This window comes from Benincasa hispida, chromosome 9 (genome assembly GCF_027475165.1).
Source record: "Benincasa hispida cultivar pf3 chromosome 9, pf3_genome.v1.1, whole genome shotgun sequence".
Classification (NCBI taxonomy): domain Eukaryota; kingdom Viridiplantae; phylum Streptophyta; class Magnoliopsida; order Cucurbitales; family Cucurbitaceae; genus Benincasa; species Benincasa hispida.
In genome coordinates, this window is record NC_143486.1 from 19,862,142 (window position 1) to 19,884,894 (window position 22,753).

The window sequence follows — 22,753 nt, forward strand, 5'->3', positions numbered from 1 at the left end:
TTTTGGATTTTCCATCGGCCAAACATCTTTTGATTAGGGCAACTAATGATTCACCATATTAATTTTTAAGGTGTATCCTTGCAATGGATAAAAATTTTCTCCCATTTTAAAATTGTTGTATTTTTACTTAGGAAATAGTCAAAAATAACACTATTAAGTTTTCACTTTTCAAAACAAGCACTCTTTGAAGAACTCGTTAAACTAGATTTTCTCAGTTCATCTCGAGCAAGATCGACCACCAAGATTTAGTGAAAATTTAACTTTTTCTAATTTATCAATTGTTTTAGGCTATCATGGTGAAATGTTAGAAAGTATTAACAACGAAATTCTAATGATTTTTTCAAATATTATATAATCTTTCCAAATCTTATATATTTCAAAATTTCTCCAAATTCGATTATTTCTACCAAATCTTATATCAAATTTTTATATAATTTTTCAAATCTTTACCCTGATTTATGTTTCCATAATTATATGAATTTTCAAATTTTCAGGTAGATTTACCGATTATGATTTTTCATATGGATCTGAAGTGCGCAGTGATTTTTAAATTTTGTAAACGATCAAACTTTGCAAATAAAAAATTAAGATTTGGGAAAATATAAAGATTCTCTTGTTAATCCGCAACAAGATTTCATCAAGAAAACCCAAATATATAGAATCTGAGTGTTAATTTTATCTGAGATATACCAAGATTCTTTATATCTCCCAAATCTTACTTATTATTATTGTTTTTTAGGCGAAGTTTGATCTTTGTGCTGAAAGATTGAAAAATTAAGTAAGATTTGATATAAAATATGGAAAGATTACATTATATTTAGAAAAATTGATAGAATCTCGGTGTTAATTGGTTAGGATTTCACCAAGAAAGCCTAAAACAATAGATAAGTTAAAAAAAATTAAATTTTTATGTAAATCTTAGTGGTCAATCTCGAGCGAGAGTAGACCAAGAAAAACTATTGTAACAAGTTTTTAAAAAAGTGCTAGTTTTGAAAGATGAAAACTTGAGGAGGTTATTTCTAAAAACCCTTTTACTTTTCAAGATTTCAAGTTAGAAGCAATATTTTGGTTAGTTTATATCCAAGTGGTGGTGAACGGTTAGGGACGACGGCGGGACAAGACTGGCAACAAGGAGCGATTAGAGCTTCTTCAACAACGAGGAGCTATTTTTTACAGCGGAGATGAATGGTTAGAAATGATATTTTACCGCGGAGGAGAGATTTTTTTCACGATGTCATGTAGATGAGCTCATCCATCTTCTTATGTCCTAAATCATTTTCAAGTAAACATAACCAACGATGTTTGGTGAATGGACCAAATAGACATTAACCTCAAACTTTAAAGACTAAAAACAGATTTTTCAATTTTGAGTTTAGTTTTCACGTAAGCGTTGTAGGTTTCAAAATGTTATATTTTTACCATTGAGTTTTGAGTTTTATTTTCATTTGGTCCTTAAATTTCAAGGTTACATTATCTTTGATTTTTTTCATTAATGGTATGTTTGGTGTAGAAAGTTTGATTAAGTTGAGTTGGTAAAAATTATCTGTGGGTAATAATTGTGGCATGTAGAATTGAGCTAAATTGGTAATAATTGTATGTGTTTGTGGGGCTGAGTTGAATTAGTTTAGAAAGTTTGTATTTTGTGTGAGAGAGTTGTGTCGAGTTATGAATATCGAGTGTAGTTTTTTGTTACTTAAAAAATATGCATTTATTATGTGTTATTTTTGGCATCATCATCATCATGTTTTTGTTCTTTGTTTTTTGTTTCCATTATCAATTTTTTGCATAACTTTTTACTCTGCGAATGTACTTTTCCAAACTCTTAACACTCATTTGAGATGCGAACTCAATAAATAAATAAATAAAATATTTTACAATGTTCTACATGTAATTCTTGCATTTAATGCAAACAAAATACTATTATTTATACAATCAAACACCTTACAACATTCTTTAACGGTTGTGGAACATATGGATTAAACATGCACAAAAATAGGGTTGCCATTAAGGGCATATTTACGTGTTCACAATAAATAAATACACACTCTCAAAACTTAATAACTCAACTCATGCTCTAAACACTCTCTAAGTAATTCTTTATGAACAAAAAAAATTCATAATTTGAATATATAGATATAATAGATACTATGAGAGTACTAGAAATTTTTTTAACTTACTCTTGAACACAGAAATATATATTCAACCATTAATATTATAAGCCATTACTTGTCTAGACTCAATATCACGAGGATCTATGGCCAAATTTTGTTAAAAAGAAACATAATATTGTATAAATTAAATTAGTTTTGATTTCATATTTTCAAATTAGCCCAGAATCTTTTTAGCTAGCATCTAATTATCATGGAAATAAACAATAAAATTAATCGAAAAATAAACTGCTAATTATATTGTTTTCTTTTTTTTTTTTCAATATTGAAAACTTTAAATCGGAATTGTTGGAATTTTCTTTATTGAAATTGAAACACATTGTCCAAAATTAAAAGGGAAAGGGATATGATAAGTTTTCCTTTTTAATTTAGAAAAAGGATATGATAAGTTAAAATGTTTAAATTTATTTTCCTAATAGGAGGTTGATTCTCTCTACTTATAAAAATAACTCCACGCCTTATTCTAAAATTTGTGTTCATCTGAATTAAAAATTTTGGTGGCTATTCTCTCTCAACCATTATTTTTCTTTGCCGTAATCGCTTTTTTCTTTTTCTTTCTGCCGGCGAACTCGGTGAAGCACTCAGTTGAAGGTATAAACACTTATAACCCATACATTATATTTTCTTATCGCTTTCTTTAATTTCCAGATTTGTTAATCATTTTTTTTCCTTTTGGTTTTGATCATTTTGCAGACATTATTCTATAATAAAAGGAATGGAGAAATTACTTCTTGATTTTGGAGATGTCTAATTGGAATCAAGTGAAGGTTTTAGGTAAAGGTTCTCATGGTACAGTGTTCTTAGCAGTGCCAACTAGTGCACCTCTTGATTTTGTTGCTCTTAAAGTAGTTTTGGTAGAATATGCTTATTCACTCATGATAGAAGAAACTATTTTGCTCAATTTTAATGGATGTCCTGAAATTATTCAATGCGTTGGGGGTGGTATCTATTTTGAAGGGGACTCTCTTGATACTGTTACTTACAGCCTTGCACTGGAGTATGCTGCTAGAGGTAGTTTAACTGACTTGATTAGGCGACGGGAGAAATTGCCAGAGGTTGAGGTCAAAAAGTATCTCAAAATGATTTTAAGAGGTCTTTGTTGTATTCATGAGCGAGGGTATGTACATGGCGATATCAAAGTAGATAATATTCTTGTGTTCCCCGATGATACTGGCAAGGTGAAGTTGAAGATAGCTAACTTTGGGCTTTCCAAGAAATGCGATGAGTTTGAGGAAGTGATGATATCCACCAATGTCAAACCAAGATTTAGAGGAACACCAAAATACATGTCACCAGAATCCATTCTTTTCAGTAAGATCAACACTTCATGTAGCAACCCAAATTTGTGTCAAATGTTAAGCAAGACAAAATTTTATTTAAGAGGGTGGTAAATGTAATACCTTAACCCTAATTTAGAAAGCAAGAAAACAAATAAAAGATATAATCAAGAATGAAAAATATATAAATTTAATAGGAAAATCAGGTGGAAATTTAGAATTGGAAAAAAATAAGAAATTTATTAATTATCAAAAAATAATGAATAAGTGGGTAGAATCAGGGAGGATTAATTAGAAGTTGAACGCTAGCTAATTCGGGAGACAAAGGGTAGTAGATAACTTTTTGGGCACTGCTCATTAGAAGAATTGGAGGTGAATTAATTGCCCATATATGGTTAAAATTTGAAAGAGTTAAAAAGGAGAAGTGGAATCCACGTGTCACAAGTGGTGAAGGCAACCCACACGTGAAAACTAGCGAGATTGGTGGAGAGAAACCTAGAGAGAGCGAGATTTAAGAGAAATATTGGAGAGAAAACTGGGAGAGAGCAAAGTTGGAGAGAAAAGATGGAGAGAAAGAAGGAGAGAGCCACACTGACGAGATTGGAGAGAAATATTGGAGAGAAAACTGGGAGAGAGCAAAGTTGGAGAGAAAAGATTGAGAGAAAGAAGGAGAGAGCCATACTGGTGAGATTGGAGAGAGCGAGATTGGAGAGAAAATTGGAGAGAGTGAGAGTGGAGAGAGCGAGATTCTCAGCGAGAAAATGGGAGAGAGCGAGAGTCACGAGAGTAAAACCAGCGAGAAAGCTGGAGAGAGCGAGAGCCACGAGATCCCCGAGAACCAAACCAGCGAGAAAGGTGGAGAGAGCGAGATTCTGAGAATAGAGAGAGCGAGATTTGGACCGAAGCGTGGATTATGCGTTGAATTTGGCCACGATCTTATAGATTATACATGGAGAATTCTAAAATTGAATACAAATAAAGGTTGATGACGTAAGGGCAAACGTTAGCCAAAATTAGGTGTCTTATTAAGAGAAATTCTTAAATCTAAGTAATTTTAAAGAAGCCATTTGTAGAATGAGTTGTCACACAAATAAGAGCTGGAAACGGCTATAAATAGGAGGCTTTAGGCTGAAAGTTAAACTCATTATAAAACAAAACTCAATAGTAAAAATCGTGTGAAAATGGTGAAGTAATTCTATTAGTTAGAAGGAGGAAACGCGAGGGAAGTGCTGCCCAAATTTCCTTCATGTTTAAGAGGGAAAGCTCTACTGATTAAACCATAGGAAATAATAAGGAATAACTAGGATCGCAGTCAAGGTAAGTAGTTTATCTCACTCTCTCTTTAAGTGTTTCATGGTAGTGTACCTTTAATATGTTGTATAATTATGTTATTGTTATGTTGCATTACATGTTTAAAATACGTTTATCGACAAGAGACCCCATACATTATGTTTGTTCACAATGATGAAATAAGATTACATTTTAAAGGTTATGCTTCTAGGGCTAACAGGGCATGTATGGTTGCACCCCTCTAGACCCAATTCTATGTCAAGTTTATGCTAGGGACTAACAAGGTATGTATGGTTGCACTCCTCTAGTCCAATCTTACGTTTATGCTAATGGTTAATGTTGGATGTGACTCTGGCCCTACTGACTGCATGATCCGCTAATCATTAGATGGGTTAGTTTCCGCTTAAGTCCTCATCTTCCTACCAGGGCGGAGAAATTTACGTTAGAAGCATAACCGACCACCACATGTTATTATATGTTTTCAGGACATGTTGCATGTGATTGTGCATTTGGTCACTACCCTATATGAGAACTACTTACTGGGTATATTATATACTCATCCTATTTTACAGACTTTGTAGGTAAGGACACAGCGTAGGTGGCAGAACTGGACGTCGCTTAAATGGCTAACCATCAAGCTCACTATTATAGGCATATGCATTTTTGTATCACTACGCTAATGTTTTATGGATCCTGGTGTTTTGTAAAATAAACTTTTTTTATATAGTTTTCTACCTAATTAATAAAATCTTAGATATGTTCTTTTGATATTTTTACCAAAACTCATCTCATGAGAGAAAAGCCTAAGTATGCATGTCGTAGCGGTTGGACCATAATATGTAAGGATCCGGTCGTTACACTTCACTTGATAGTTGGTCTTTGAGTTGTGTTTTAATTGAAATGATTTCTGGAAAGCCGGTGTGGAGTGATTGTAAAACTCTGGGATAACTAGCGAAAAAGATTGTGAATCAAATGGATCTACCAGCAGACATTCTAGAAGAATTATCTAGAGAAGGAAGAGATTTTCTTTCAAAATGTATCGATCAAAAGTCTAAACAAAGATGGACGGCTAATATGCTACTCAAACATCCTTATCTTAAAGAAGAATATGAAGTTGATGAGTTGCTCCTGACTCAGAGTTTACCTGATTTATCAGATATAGAATGGTTTGAAGAAAGAGGATTTTTATAGAAGTTATTTTGAGCTAAAGTCTCAAGATAAATAGATAAGTGACTTTGACTTACTTCAAGATCTCTATTGTAGCTAAGAAAAGAAAACCGTAAAGAAAGATGGTGACATAACCTTAGCTCTAACATCATATGATCAATTGTATTATTAGAATTTTTGGATTTAGTTAAGGATTTTGTTTTGTAATTATTAATATGATATTCATTTATTGTTTATTTATGTCAATGAAATTTATGTAATTAACACGCTATTTGACCATGTATACAATTTTATAACAATGATTCTTTATTATGAAATAAATATTTAGATCTCTCATAAATTATTAAATTATATACAATTTTCTTTTTTGTCAATTAGTTCAAATTTGCTGGTTTAATTTATATCTCAATTACATTATACAAAACTTCATCTTAAGATGCAATCAATGACTTAAACCCTATTTGCAATGATCATGTTTGAACTACTTAAAAACGTTTTCGTTGTTATTCTCAACTTCAACTTTAAATTCATTGGATCAAAATTCACATTCAAAACTCTTTTGACATTTGTTTTTGAAATAATTTAAAGAATGAAGAGCGTTATGCTAATATGTTGATTTTTTCCCCTTAATAATATTGACAATAAACCGATATTCTAATTTTAATTAGTTTGAATAACTTCAAGAAATTATTAGAATTATCTTATTGTCCTAAAATTAACACGAAACAGATATAATAAATTAAAATGTTTACATTTATTTTCCTTTTAGGAAATCGGTCTTCTCTCCTTATAAAAAAAGATCACTCCTTTCTCCAATGTTTGTCATCTTTTTAATTTTTTTCCCTTTTTGAAGTTGTGTAACTCACAATGGTAAATTCGGTTCCAATGAAGATGATGTTAGGTCAAGGTTCATGTGGCACAGTGTTATTAGCAAAATCAAACAGAACCTCTTGACTATTTTGCTATTAAAATAACTCATCTTCTTCATTGTTGTGGGAAAATGAGATTTTGAAATATTTCATTAGAGTTCCAGAAATTGTTCAAACTTGATGATTTTATTATTTGTTTCCATATCTTTAAGAACATTATATTTTGTTTTGTTTGATCAATTTTTTAACGTAAGTAATTAACTATGTACTATTCTAACTACTCATGATATTGATATTCCTTAAAAAAATTGCTTTCATAAATCCCAATAGCAAGATTTTACTTCTAAAATGGTTGTTTGTTTTTTTCTTCAAATCGTTACATTATTCTTCTAGCAATGTCAGTAAATTCCTCTTCTCGTCTATTTAACAAAGGAATTTTAGGACGAGAATTTGAATTTATAATAATTTGAAATTAAAGATGTTTGGCCCAAATTTATTAAATTTATTTTTGGAAATTTGGGGGTGAAAGGTTGTTTAAGAGTAATCTAAGTTTATATAGGTTTGTTTTTTCCTCTTTCCTATATCATTTTGGTTTATACAATAAGAGCTATATTTCAATTATTTTCTTTACAGAATTCAATTTATATAATTTGTACCGTCAATCTTTATATTTTAGACATTAAGCTAGACTATTTTATGAATATTTTACCATTTGCATTGGTACCAATTTTGAGTTCATTAATAATATGTTTGGTTAATTAAAGGAAAAAAATATATCATTATTTGACCTTAAGCTTAAGAGGTTGTATTTATATCAATTTAAACCTCAAATTTAGTGGGTTGTATCAATTTTAACCTTTAACTTTAAATTTCATGAACTTAAATAAAAATTTTGACAGGTTGTATCAATTTTAACCCTAATAGAATTTACACCATTGATCAAGTTCCATTAGGACGTGTTTGTTGATTTTATGATGGGAGCACAAATAGATATTTAATGTTCTTCTTTGTTTCACATGATTTTATTTTTTAAAACTCAAGCTATTACCTCTTGGCATAAGTTTTCTTAACACCCTTCTTATTATTGGATTTTTATATCTTAGAGATGAATAGGGAAAATGTAGTTTGATTAGTTAATAAACTAATATCAATTAATCATTATTATTAATTTTAATCAATTATTAAATATAAATATGTTATTTAGACTTAATAAATTTCAATTCATACATTTACCATTGATACAATTTACCAAGTAATTTGAAGTTTATATTGATGGAATTAAAAGTAAAGTTTAAGGTTAAAAATTGGTTCAATATTGATCGAGAAAGCAACATCCTATTTGAGAACATTTAGTTATTAATTAAAGCCTAAGTTATAGTATTTTATCAATATCGTGTAAGTCCTCTTATAATTGTGACAGGAGGGGTATAAGTTCATATAAGACCATGTTTATCAATCCGTAGTAAAAATTGGTATAATCGCAATCAAATTCTATTGATAGATTAATTGTAATGGGCCAGAATCGCAAACGTACATAGATTGTTTTTTATCACATTTACTTAGAATTATGAATCTGTCACATTTACTGTCATCGTTACTGTTACTTTTGACCCCTAACAATAACAGTAACGGTAACAATAAATGTGACTGATTCATAATTCTAAATAAATGTAATCAAAATATGTCACATTTATTCATAATTCTACATAAATGTGACACATTTTGATTACGTTTACTTAGAATATGTATAAATAAATGAAAAAAATAATTAGATAAACATTGAATCTTGTAACAAAAAGAAATAAAAAAAAACTGGTTAGATAAAACTAAATCTGCAAAGAAAAGAGATCTAGATGAGATATTTGAGGTGAGAAAAATCAAGAGAGATTATTTGTTTAAATGGAAAAATATATTAATCAAATTTGGAGATTTATTCGAAGAGAGATATTTGGAGAGAAAAACTAGGAAGGATTATTCGTTTAAATGCAAATATATATATATATATATAATCAGACTCTGCTGAAAACTAATAACTCAATAGTTGATAATTACACTGTATATATAAATGTTAATAACTCCGTCTTCAACATTTATATGTACTACGGATCAAATTGAGGGCAAATAAGGAATTAGAAAAAGCCAAATCACCTGCTCCATAACAAATTTGTTAAAATTCTTATTAAATTCTAGTTTTTTTTATTTTTCCAATTGAAACCTAAAATTCTGCTATATACTCTCATTCCTCTAAAAGAAGGGTTTACTTCCCTTAAAAAAAACTTTTCTGCACAGAAAGACTTAATTGTAGACTCATATTACATTATTATCTTATACATTCCATTTATTTCAAAAATAGTCCATCAGAACTATACATTTTCACTAATGTTGTGGTGTATTCACTATTAGGCTTCATCTACCATTTTTAAAAAACAAGATAAAATTTAAAAAAAAATAATAATAATAACCTAGTGTTTTGTGTATCCACTACAAGAAAACATGTGTATTGTACCTTTTTTCTTTTAGCAACGATTTGGAAAATGCTACAAAGATTTATAAAATTGCAGCGGTTTCTAACAACACATGACAAAATTGTTGCAGTTCATATGTATTACAACAGTTTGCTTACGATATTTTTTAAATTGTTGCGATAGATATTCAATTGGAGCGGTTTGCTATTGAGGTATTTAAAAAAAAAAAGTTACAAATATGTATATTACAATGCTTACATTGCAACATTGTTATTAATTGTTGCAATAAAGTTGATTGCGACAATTAAATTATATTTAAAGCATTGAGAATATCATAGCTTTAGATAAATTCTCGTTTTCTATTTTTTAGCCATGTTTACTATTTTTAAATTTACAAAATTATTTTAATGAGAAAAGAAATTAAAAAAGTTAAAATAAAATACATTGTTTAATATTTATTACTAAAAAAATACCTCCAAATTATTTTTAAACGTCTTTCCCTATTATTTCCCCCAAATTTCCTCTCTCATTTCTTCTTACTACACGCAAATTCTCTCCCTCTTTCTTCTTACTACACCCAAATTCTCTCTCTTGTTTCTTCTTACTTCCCCAAAATTCTCTCTCTCATTTCTTCTTCAAGTGAATCTACTGTCACCAATCTAATTCTCTCCCACACACAGTCACTTCTTCGCTTCTCCATTGGAGGTAAACCCCATACAAAATTCACTCTTTTCATTTTCATTTTCGATTTTTTGTTTTTTGGGTTTTCGTTACGGGTGCATCTAATCAGTTTATGGGTTTCGTTTTCAATTGATTCTTTTAGGGTTTGCATTTGATAGTTGTAGAATAAAACAATTTCATGATTGTTAAATGATCGGGCGAAGGGGCTTAGAGAGATGAAGTATTCAGATTTTAGGTTTGATTTTTAGTATATGGTGTTTGAATTGGAATGAGACAACCCTTCAAAACGAAGGGGGGTTTAGAGACATGTAAAAGGAAGAAACGAGTTGAAGAAAATTCGTGGGAAGAAAAGAGAACAAGAAATGGTATACGAGAACGAGAGACGCTCATCCAAATAGGGTTGACTTTGGAGAATGATTCTAGTGATAATAGTAGATCATTTTCTTCTTCCTTTTATTTCTAATTGAACGATTAGGGCTTACAAATTTAGTATGGACAGTGAACAAAGGTTGACTTTGGAGAATGATTCTAGTGAAGGACGACAACACTTGAATGGAGAAAATAGGAAGAGGAAGAGTATATTGATGTAGGTTGCGGAGTGGGAAAAGCCATACATTGATTTATTATCTAACTTTTGTCTATGGATTAATATTAATGACTTAAATTTGTGTTAATTGAACTTTTTTTTTTTGTTATCGGATTGATGATTGGGTTTCAATTATACTATAATGCTAAAATACAATTTTTCATTGCAATTTATCATTTCTTGGAGATTTATTATGTGTTTGCATATAAGATGTACTTTGTAGCACATTTACTAAAAATAGTAAAACAATTGCAAAGAGGAAGAAGAAGAGAGCATAAATGCCAAAGAAACCCTTATGTTGTCTTTCTAGATTGTTGCGATGAAATGTTTTATGTCGTACTTTTTCAATACAAATATCTCTTAATCTAGACATAATATTTTCTCTAGTTAAATCTAAGTATAAATCTAGTTAGTCTTAGAGTGATTTGGGTGTCAAACTCAGGGACATAAAACTAAATTGTGCAAAGCAGTGTTTTGATTACAAAGTAAGCGATGGAAGTGTGTACATCTAACTATTCTATTTAATCTAAGTGATTGATAGGTAAAATGGATGCGATGAAAATTGCAATGCAATATTAAGCAGTGTGCGATGAAAAAATGGATGGAACACAAATAAATGGATAGGGTTGAAAAAGATTCATCAACATTCCCCTAAGCAATGTATAAGCTAAGCGTTCATGTCAAAAACTCATAAATAATGAACTTCACCTCTCGGTTCTTGATGCCACACTACCCTATCTCTAAGATGCATGCGATGAGTTTTTATCGCGAAAGATTATCTTTATCTCTAAAGTTACTTCTTTCCTTGTCCAACAACAACACAAGCTTCGAGAATTTGTTCAGCAACAAATTTAGCAAGTCCATTACCAACATATTATGATGAGGAATTTCACCTGACATCAGACGTAGAAGCAACATGAGCAATTCCGCTTCACTTTGCAATACATTCAAGAAGTGCTTGCTCAACTAATTACTGGCCCTGCTATCCCGCCGCATCTTCAACAACTGTTACACTTCCCTGAGGAAGAAGTATTTCCTCCTCTGCCTGACGATAACAACAATATGGAAGGAAACTAAATTTGGGGGTGTTTTCTTTGTAGGTTTTGTCAATTTTCATTCAACGTTTTGTATTCTCAATCGCCTTATATATTAATCAAATTAAATGAATTGACAAGTTGATCATTGGCTACGTGTTTCTTCTTTGCATTTATCCCTTGCTTATATTTACTACCTTGATATTTTCCCCTTGCTTTGGTGCATTTTCCCAATAACCTCAACGATGATACTTGTGCTAGCCAATACTTGATTTACTATGATAAGTATTTAGTACTTAGTCTTAGGATGTTGCCTTAAGAAATATTTCTCGAAATTAATATGCGTGTAAGTTTATCTCAAACCTCTTTTACAAAAAATTTTCAAAGCAATTGCATAATTTGGTTCTCAACAATGTCCTTCTAAATTTGGAGGTGAGAGAGGTTTAAGCTAAACATGTACACAAAAAAGAAAAATATAGTAAAAAATAATAATAATAAGAATTTGCGTTGAGATTGAAGCCTGCTCATAGTTGGATGTCCGCATGACACCCGTTGGGGCAAGCCAAAATGAAAATGGGAATCATGATTAATGCAAAAAGTATTTGTCGTAACGCCGCTGCCTATACTAAAAAGAAAAAAAAAACTTGCTAAGGCATGATTTAAGTCTGAGAAGGGTGCCTTGCTCGTAGTTGGATGTTCGCATGACACTCGTGGGGGCAAGCTAAAATGAAGGTGAGATGCTTGAATCAGCGCATAAATAATTCGGAGTAAAGAAAAATCAAGAAGCTTTTTTTTTAACTTGAAAAACGAAAATATTAGATAGCCTTGAAAATAAATAAGGGATTTTTTAAGAATAAGTTTGCCGCATCTAAGGTTTAGAAATATTTTCAGAAGAAGGAAAATAAAGCTAAGGAGAAACACGAATCTAATAAATCTTGAATTAAGAAGCGCTTTGAGAGGTCTGATTGACGCGTCAAAGTAAGTTGAGATATATTAAGATTTTAAGTATATGTTTGAGGATAAGCATTATTTTAAATGCGGGGGTGTTATAACTTGTAGAAGTACAAGTTATTCTACTCTTTTATTGAGAACAATTAAGAAAATCAAAGGAAAATACGTCAACTTGAGAAAGAATCAATGCAAATAAATATATTTTGCGATTGTGAGATTACAAAACTAACAATTCTTGAAAAAGTATGAAATATGTCATTGTTGAACGCAAGATGAGTGAAAAGAAAATCAAAACAAGCGACAGTTGAAAAAGCATCAGTCCAAACACCAACTCTGCAACGCATAGCACCACGCGACGAAACAAAACACGACAAAAAGAAAACGACAAATGCGTGGGCAGTGGAAGTCAAGTCAACAGAGCAAGTTGGTGGCCGATGTGATAGGTTCATTGCACCACTAATGGATCTCTAGCATGTAGCAGGTGGCACAGTAGGGCATGGAATTTAATATGAGGCAGATCATCATTAGAAAAAGGCAATGATCTTTACCTTTTGGTGCCTACAAATAACCTACCCAAGAAGTTGAAAGTAGCTTCATCCATCGAGAGATGGGAAATTCTACCAAAAAATTCGTCCTAATCTTCCATAACCACCATTCCTCCAAGCTTCTCCAGTGAGAATTTTGAGTGAGAGCTCAATAATTGTCCAGGAAGGAAGAGGGAGTTCCTCCAGATCATTTGCAGTCAGTATTAAGCAGTCATCACTAAGAGCCTTAAGGAGTAAGAGGTTGTCACCTACGACTTGATTTCTTCATTTCCCTTTTATTCCTTGCATCAGTTGTTCTTTTATATTTGTATTAAATGTAGTGATTGAAGAAGACTATTCATAATATGAATACAATTCCTTCCATGATTCACACATCTTTGTTCTCTTCCACAAACATGAATAGCTAAATCATCCATGGGTGAGGGAGAGTAGTTAACATTTTTTACTAAGTCGTGCATAAGTAGGTGTGCTTTCTTAGACTTATTTATGGGATTCTACTCACTCAAATACCTAATCTTCTTCTGAACTCTGATGTCCCTAGACTTTTTCCCTCTGCTCTGTCATTCAGCTACAGATTTTATTAGGGAAAACATGTTCCTGACCCGGTTCACACTGATGTTCCTGTAACTAAAAGTGGTCCAATTAGGAAGTTTCTTCTGACTCCATGTGGGAAAAAGGTGATGCATGTGCTAGTGTTTGAATCAAAAGATCTTGGTGTTTTGGCTCAGAATTTATTGCGATGGATGATATGTTGAATTTACTGTGTAGTGCTTTGGATGGTACTGATCATGGTGGAACTCTAGTGCACAGGATGACAATGTGGATGCTTGATGTTGTCCCTATTAATCAAATTTCCTCCAGTCGTCTTTTTTAACTGTGGCAAAAAAGGGGAGTAGCTAAATAAAAAAAAACAAAAGGAAGAAAAAGAAGATTTTGTTGTATATCTTTAAGAATAACTGTGGTTTGTCTTTCACAATGTTATGATTTGTTAATGACATTGTCATCTTGCTTGTATGTTTATGCTGGTTAATTATGTTATTTTTTTTGTCAATGCTTAAAAAAAATCTGCCAAAGGGGGAGTTTGTTAGATTTTGTATGGTTGACAATATTTGTTTAAGCATCACAGATGTTATGAGATGTGTCTCCGCATTGTTGGTTTCAGGAAGAGGAATGTCTACGACAATGCTGATTCTGCAAGATACATTCCTTATTGGTGGTTTGTTTTCGTTGCTCTTATTTAAAGGGTTCTCTATCTTTTCCAAATGGGTTAACCGTATTATTCTTTTGGTGAAAAGCTTGATATGTGTATTCGACTGACAATATAGTGTATTGACGAATCTATGTTTTCGTGTTCTAAAGACATTCTCTATTTTTCTCACATCGATGGTAAGAAGATCTGTTGAGAAGGGATTCTCATGCCAAGATTTTTTGAGAAATAATTCTTAAGCTTAGGGAGAGCCTAAGTCATTTGAGCAAATGGGACTTTGCTTTTAGAGTGAGAGATACAACATAAGTGAGAAGAAGTCTCACGTCTTAAGGGGAACTAAAACCTGTTAGAGAAGCAGTCTCGATCTTAGGGGAGCCTAAAATTTGTTTCACTAATTATTCAACTTAGGGGAAACCTAAGACACCGTAAGAAGGAATCTCACACATAGGGGAAGCCTTGGTTATTAGTTGAGTGATAAAATTGTGCGTTAGTCACTGTAATCATACATCTATTAGAAATAAGTACTACATTGTAATTGCTTATCATTGATATTAGTAAAATTATCTTTCTCAGGCACTCTGTCCCCTAGATGTAGGTGATTTACATCGAATTTGATTACCAATCACTAGTGTTATATTTTCATTTTTCTACATTTCTTTATAATTGTCTTATGATTTGCTATAACATAAGTCGTGACATTGTTAACTTGCAGTAGATACCCTTTTATACAAACTCTTTGTGGTCAGATCTTATACAAACTCTTTGTATAAGACGCCCCCGCTCGCATGTCCCCACACGAATGATCAGGATCAGACCATCTATGGCAAGTCATAACATTTGTAACCATTCCACAAAGTGGGCCGCATCTGTAGAGTTACTAGGATAAGGTTTCCCTCTTATATCCATATACTACAGACCATTTTGTTTATCACTTAAAACATGATCCACTTGTATGTCACCATATACATGCTTAAGTTATATAATGACAACCAGAGATTTTAGTTTATTGTGGTAAAGCAAATAAAATATCCAATGTGCAAAGTCAAGTAGTGAAACAAATATCATATATTACACATCACAAGCGTTCGTACAAACTGTTTACAAACTACAGAACACGAGACTTTAGGGCATCATCCCCAATAGGCACAACCTAACAAGAAAACTTATTTCTTGATGGGTAATGACCATCAAGAGAAAGCAATACTTGACGGGCATGGACCATCAACGAATCTAACCGTGAAAACAAATATTAAATTTATGTGGGATTTAGATCTTTGGTGCACGGATGTGGTCTTTCTTGATGATTAAGAAAACATCATTCATTGATGGGCAATGACTATCAAAGAAAAGCTCAATTATTTAAATTAAACAACGTTGTTTTGGCTCTCTTAATAATACCTAAAACCCCCAAATCTGATCATTATTCTACACGAAGAAACACTCGACGTGAAGATCGATGGAAACCTCCAAATATTGCCGTGAAGATCGACGTTTAAACTCCTAAAATACCTGATGGAGTGCAAGCGTACACATCAAATTATAATATAGTAAAACGGCCAAGAGACCGAGTATCATCCTCTGGGAAATTGGTTTGACTCTTTTAGCTATTCAAAGTTCCATCTAATTTTATTTAGGGGATCGAACTGTGATGAGAAACTAATTAATCTAATCCTAAAAAGCAAGAAAAGATAACATCGGGGTGAAACTAGACAAAGACACGTTCTAGGGTATGATTTTGTTAAATGAATTAACCAAATAAATTATTTTTATCTTAGATTGATTTCATAAAAATTATAGACCTAGGAGTCTATGTCCAGGTATCCTCTTTCGAGTTCAACCCTTTCTAATAACTAACCATTGTCTCGAATCTCTTCTGTCGCTTGATTATTTACAACATTAAGTTTCTCCATAAACAATCTCTATTAATCTCCTATCACTCTCGTGCATACTTGACTAATAGTTTGACATGCTAAATCTAACCCAACGCCCTCTCTCTCAAGCAAAACATTAAGTAAAGAACATTCAAACAATGGCCAATTGTTCAAAAGCATTAAGAACAAACATGTTAAAATAATTATGCAGAAATTCAATCTAAGAAATAACCAATTTAGTTTAAGCAATCCATAAAACTAGATCAAAACCCTAGAAACACAAATCAGTCATTCATGGTTACAATAAAAATATAGACCATTCATAAGGTTTCCAAACACAAAGGAATAGAAAATAAAAGAGGGAAGAAATTGCAAGCTGTGTTCTTGACTCTCGTCCTCGAATCCGGAATCGCAACCTAATGAACTCCGGCTGACCCGCAGTAATCTCCTTTTCTTTTCCTCAACTCGGACTAATGTAAGTGAAAGCGGGGGAATGTGCCTGTGTTCACCGCCCGACTCCCAGATGTTGCCTCTGTCCAGAATTATACTCCCCAAGGAGGCCTCGCTGTAATATCGAATTATGCTCTCAAAATCAGCCCTAAAATGCCTCCTCATTCAAGTTCAGTGCATCTCTGCTTTTATAAACAATAGTCGCAGCATTGCAACGCTGGCGCTAAAATCAGCGTAGCGCACATTAACCAATTTTGCAGCATTGCAACGCTGCTCTGTTTCTACATGTGCTCAGGTCTCCAGTGTTGTTACGCTACCCTGCCTCTAATTTTCACCTTTTCTTCACATTTTCACCCTTGATCATTGCCCTAGGTCAAAGTTTTGACTTTTTGGGGTATTTTGGCCATTAATCCTAAAAAATTGCTTGCTCCAGTCCAATTGCTCGTTTTTCTACAATCAAACATAAAAAGCATCAAAGATCTCATATTAAGCATAGAACCAACTAAATTCTAAGCCCAAAGAATGCACTTTTGGAGTGTGTATCAATACCCTACATTGTTTTGGCTCCCTTACCAATACCTAAACCCCCAAATCGATTGCGCGAAACCGTATCCCATCGACTACTTTTGTGAAGATCGATGTCCAAATATTTCCGCCTTAAAGATTGGAGCCCAGATCTTGTTATCGTGAAGAACAACGCCCAAATCTTATCGTGGCTATCAACGACGCATGAAACTGGCCTACTATTGATCGATTGCTGCCGTGACGATTGACTCTTGCCCAAAATCACGATTTTTGCCTAATACCAGTGATGCTTGATTGCCGCCGTGACTTGCTGTGATGCTTGATTTGATCTAATCTGTAAGTTGCTAAACCAATTTCGATATGTGGCGTATGGTTCTATTTTTCGAATTTTTTTGTTGTGTTTGTTGTTTGATTTTTAGTTTATGATATTACTTTGCAAGAGATTAAATTAGATTTCTTTTTCTTTTTTTTTTTTTGAAATACACAATGGATATTTGTTTCAAATTTATAATGAATATGCTAATAGAGTCTTGCTTTCTTTAACAAAATAATGAACAAATTGATAACACATGAATTTAATTTAAAATTTAGTGAAAGTACAAGAACCAATTAAAATGTAACAAAATTCAAAATACAAGGACTAAAATGATATTTTGTCGGATAAAATATAGATTTCTAAAGAAGTCAGATTGAGGTACACAATATCCTCAAGTACTTGATATGATGTTGGTAAAATATTATATGATGGGCTTTAAATTAAAGAAGTTGCAAGAATCGATGTCCAATGCTCCAAAAAGTACCTATTGACCCCTCATATCCTATTGTATATTTCTAAAAAAAAATGCCTCCAAAAACTTCCTTGTATTAGTATAAGGTGGGTTGTCACATAGGTTTGCTTATCTATGGATCAACTATCCTCCAATTATGGTAGTCACTCTTGAATGAACTCGTTTTACAAGAGATCCTTGAGTAGAAGCGGATCGTCCAAATTTTATTTTTATTGAAAACTAAATTTACAGTAAACATACAAGATATGCATTCATAAATAAATTACAACATGCTTTTTACAAAGAAAAAGAGTTCAAGAGATATCACCTTTGAAGAACCTTTCTTCGTGTAATTCCCTTGAACAGTCACGAGCCTCGAACTCAGCAACTTCTTGAAGACCTTCTTCAAGAACTTCACGAAAAAAAACGGAGACACTACCACAGTGAGCCTTTGGTATTCTCAGGGTGAGAACTTAGGAGTAGTGAACTCTTACTATTTTGGTTAGGAGGGATTATTTGAGTTTGGAGGAAGAAGAAGATTGAGAGAACACAGAACGTTTCTGTGAAATTCTATTGTATAGCAATCTGTTCTATCGTGTAGGTGCTATGTTGTGTAGTAAGAAGAAGAAAACTTATTTTTCTTTTAATCATTTTTGCCACAAAACCTAATAACCACCCATTAAGGTGGTGGATAGAAAATAGAAATTTATTATTCAAAATAATAAAATAATATAAATAAATATTATAACTAACTTATCATATTATATTTATATTAAACCATATGTTATATCAAATATAACACATAACCTATAGTTTTAATATTGTATCACATACAATATAAACTATAGTTTCTTTTCTCTATTTTATGGCATTTAATATAAATAATATTTATATTAAATTTAACAACTACGAACACATTCATAGAAAATATATTTGAATCTCATTCAAATATTTATTTCTTCTAATTAAACTATAATATATCAAATACATTATAACAAGTATATCATATATAATTGAAACAATTTAATTATATCATATATAATTAAATTCACTCTTATTAATTTGAACAATTCAAATTAACCCAAAAACTAATTCTCAACTAAATCCTTTTGAGTTACCAAGGGGACTTTATGGACCTGTAACTTGAAGCTCCAACGGTATATGAATAATTAATTAAATCCTTTAATTACATTATCCACCATCTGTTAACTGTCGGGCACTCTACTAAAGACCGACAATTGCATTCTTCGCACTACAGATATATTTCTGTATCCATTGGATATAACCAATCAACAGTACGATGATCCTTCACAAATTGCTCGTAAGTATAGTTAGGCCAAATTACCATTTTGCCTCTGTAGTTACATCTAACTTAAGTACCATTGATCCTTCTAACGAACAATAGATCATAGTCCCACTATGTGAAGCCCGAATTTCCATTTTCCCTACTTAAGCAGGTGTTAAAAGGAATTAACTAAGTGAAAGTCAAATCCTATGTTGAAATGAAGGAAATTTCTAAGTGTTGAATAGATTTTCCTTGAGTAGTTTTGAGTTAAGCATTAATTGATGAAATTTTGGCTAAGTGTAAGGTCAAAAAAGGACCCATGCGTGAAGGGTTAGGAGACATTAACGCATAAGTTGAGAAGACAACCATGCGTTTGTAAGCTTGGACGCATGATTGGCCAAAATATTGGCAAGAGGCATTGCCAAAAGTTGTCATGCATTGGAAGCTAAGGAGAAAATGACAAAGTGTTGGACTATGCGTTGATATAGTGCCATGCGTTGGCCATAAAGTTTTGAGAGGTTACTTGGGCATGGAGAGAGAGATTGAAGTAGGGCTAAAAATAACGCATGCGGCAGCCACTGCCTTTGGAGATTAGATCAATGCATGGGGTGTGACGGCTACGATGGATGCGTTGGACACGATGGTATGCGTCCATGCAGCCGAAGGAGATGCGTTGGTAGGTTGCGGTGGTGCGAGGGCATGCGGTGATGCGAGGGCATGCGATGACGCGGTGCAAAGCATGCGTCGATGGATGGCATGCGGCGATAGAGGCATGCAGTGATGCGAGGGCATGCGATGACGCGGTGCAAAGCATGCGTCGATGGATGGCATGCGGCGATAGAGGCATGCGGCGATGAAGGTGGACACGATGGATGCGTTGGACGCAAAAGTATGCGGCCAATGGTTTGCGGCCGAAGGGATGAGTTGATGACATGCACGCGCTACTATGCGTTGATGTCATGCGACCGTACTATGCGTTAATGACATGCGCGCGGTGCTATGCGTTGATGTCATGCAACGGAGCTATGCGTTGATGACATGCGGCGGTGCTATGCGTTGATGTCATGTGATAGTGCTATGCGTTGGTGGTCTGCGGTAGCCTTGCTATGCGAGAGTGTGCGACCGAGGGCGTGCGGTGATGTGGCCTACGGTATGCGGCTGATGGTATACGTGTATGCGACCAAAGGGATGCGTTGATAGTATGCGATGGCATGCGGTGATGAATGCGATGGATACGACGGATGCGATGGCCTTGATAAGGTATAAGCTATGCGATGTAACAAGCTAAGATGGACGTATAGTGATTTTTCCCTTGCGTTTTTAAGGCTTGCGGTAACAAGGAAAATGAGATGGGTTGCGTTGGTTATAAGAGATGTGATGGTGTTGAGTTGAGAACCAAGTTGACCCAAGGGTTGCTATGTGAAACCCAAAGCCCATTTTCCCTTTATAGCAGAAAATAAAAGGAATTAACTAAGAGTTAAATTTTAGGACAGGAGTAGGAAGATCCCTAAGTGATGCAAAGAATTTAAGTACTTTGGAAATAAACCATAACTAGTGAAGATGTGGCTAAGTATAACCATGCTGTGAAAATAACTAACTATTGGACTAGGCATTGTCATGCGTTGGCCATAAAATTATGAGAGATTACCTGGGCAAAAGGAGAGGTTGAAGTAGGGCCAAGAATAATGCATACGACAGTCGCTGCTCTTGGAGGTTAAATCAACGCATAGGGTTCGACGACTGCATTGGATGCGTTGGACATGAGGATATGCGTCCATACGACTGAAGGCATGCAGCTGAAAGAGATGTGTTGGAAGGTTGCGGTGGCACGAGGGTAGGCAGTGCAAAGGGCATGCGGTGACGCCAGGGTATGTGATGACGCGGTGCGAGGCATGCGCTGGAGGGTGGCATGCGCGTTGGACGCGATGGATGCGTTGGACTATGTGGCCGATGGTTTACGATAAAAGGTATGCGTTGATACCATGCGACCGTCCTATGTGTTAATGCCATGCAACCGTCCTATGCGTTGATGCCATGCGGCCGTGCTATGCATTGGAAGTAGACGATGGCATGCACGATGGATACGTTGGACGCGGCGACTTTGATAAGGCAAAGGCCATGCGATGGGAAGAGCTAGGATGGACGCATAGTGGTTTTCTCTTGTGATTGTTAAGGCTTGCGGTGACAAAGTAACTGAGTTGGGTTGCGTTGTAGAAGATGCAATGGTGTTGAGTTGAAAACCAAGTGGAGCCAAGGGTTGCTATGCGTTAATGATAAACCATGCGTTGGTGATACACTATGCGTTGATGGCATACTATGCATTGATAGTATACTATGCATTGATATCTGAGGCTAGCAGTATGCGTTGAAAAGGGGTGTTGGTCGTCATCCTAGTTGAACACATATTGAGTTGGATGGACGCATATGAAGGATGAGCACATATAGAGAATGAACGCATATGGAGGACGTCATCATACATGTAGCTTGCTAGGAAGGAGTCTTAGGCCTTAAGGAAATGAGGTGGGTGCACGAGTAGACATGCAAAGTTAAGCCTCACGCGTTGGCTATGAGGGAAAAAGACACTTAAGATTGCGTTGATCAAAATTTGTGTTGATGGTGTAAGGTGAAGGCACCTCAAGCAGGAGGTGGAGAAGGCTGGAAGTTAGCAGATGCTAAGGAAAACACTTGGATGTGGCCAAGGGAGGAGGTGTCGGACAAAGAAGAGTGTTGAGCGCCTATAAAAAGGGGAGAATGCCTCACTTCGACCTACACGTCAATTAAGTACTTAAAGATCACAAAGAGAGGGAAAATAAGATAAGGGAAAGCAGGTTTCGGTCGGAGGTGGAAGCAAATGCGCAAAGGGAGCAGAACTATACGGACAGACGCATAGGCTAACTTCAAACAAGAAGTTCTTCCAAACTACTCGTGCAAATCAAGTGATTCCTGAACCAAAAGCTTCTAAATTAATTGTAGTTTTAGTGTGAGGCTTGTCTCAAGAAATTCTAATTTTAAAGATGTCAAAATCAAGGAAAACCAAGAGATGCTCACCAGTGAGGAGACAGTTAGGCCAGGAGAAATAAACGTGCGACTTGGAACTTTCGCCAAAGAATTTGAAGGCAAAACTTTAAGGTATTATAGTTAAGACATTTTCACACATTTTTGAAGGAGGAAATATCTTGAGATAAGGCCTAAAAGCATTAGTAATCTAAGCTTAAACATGAAATAGGATCCAACGGTGGAACAAGGGAAACCAGGTGAACTGTGAAGAAAGTTGTCAACAACTCATGTGAGTGGTTTCTTCCTTTGTTCTTTTGAGCATATTGTGAATTAATATGTTGTAGGTTATACTATGAGATATGTATGACGTTGGGATAGTCAGGGGGTCTAAGGACCTTGAACCTGAGCCCAGAATGAATCCTTACAGGATGGTCAGGGGACCGAGGAGTCTAGTGCCTGAGCCAGTGGGACGAAAAACCTTGAAATGGGATGGTCAAAGGGCCAACGGGCCTAACCTTTGAGCCCATAAAAGGGAGAACTATGTGCACATAGGTTGATATTGTAGTTATGATATGTTAACCATCTACCATGTGTGTAGGTGGGTTTGTGAAAGCTTCA

At 34.1% G+C, this 22,753-nt stretch overlaps 1 protein-coding gene and 1 long non-coding RNA gene across 2 annotated transcripts; both read left to right on the forward strand.

Moving 5' to 3' along the window:
• Positions 1–2,911: 2,911 nt before the first annotated feature.
• LOC120084605 (mitogen-activated protein kinase kinase kinase 20-like) lies at positions 2,912–5,926 on the forward strand. Its single transcript, XM_090317017.1, has 2 exons — positions 2,912–3,479; positions 5,688–5,926. Exons 1-2 carry the CDS (start codon positions 2,912–2,914, stop codon positions 5,924–5,926), a joined length of 807 nt encoding a protein of 268 aa, XP_090173143.1.
• Positions 5,927–9,747: 3,821 nt separating this feature from the next.
• On the forward strand, positions 9,748–11,692 carry LOC120086728 (uncharacterized). Its single transcript, XR_005484301.2, has 2 exons — positions 9,748–9,941; positions 10,417–11,692. It is a non-coding gene; the product is annotated as an uncharacterized LOC120086728 (long non-coding RNA).
• The last annotated feature ends 11,061 nt before the right edge of the window (positions 11,693–22,753 follow it).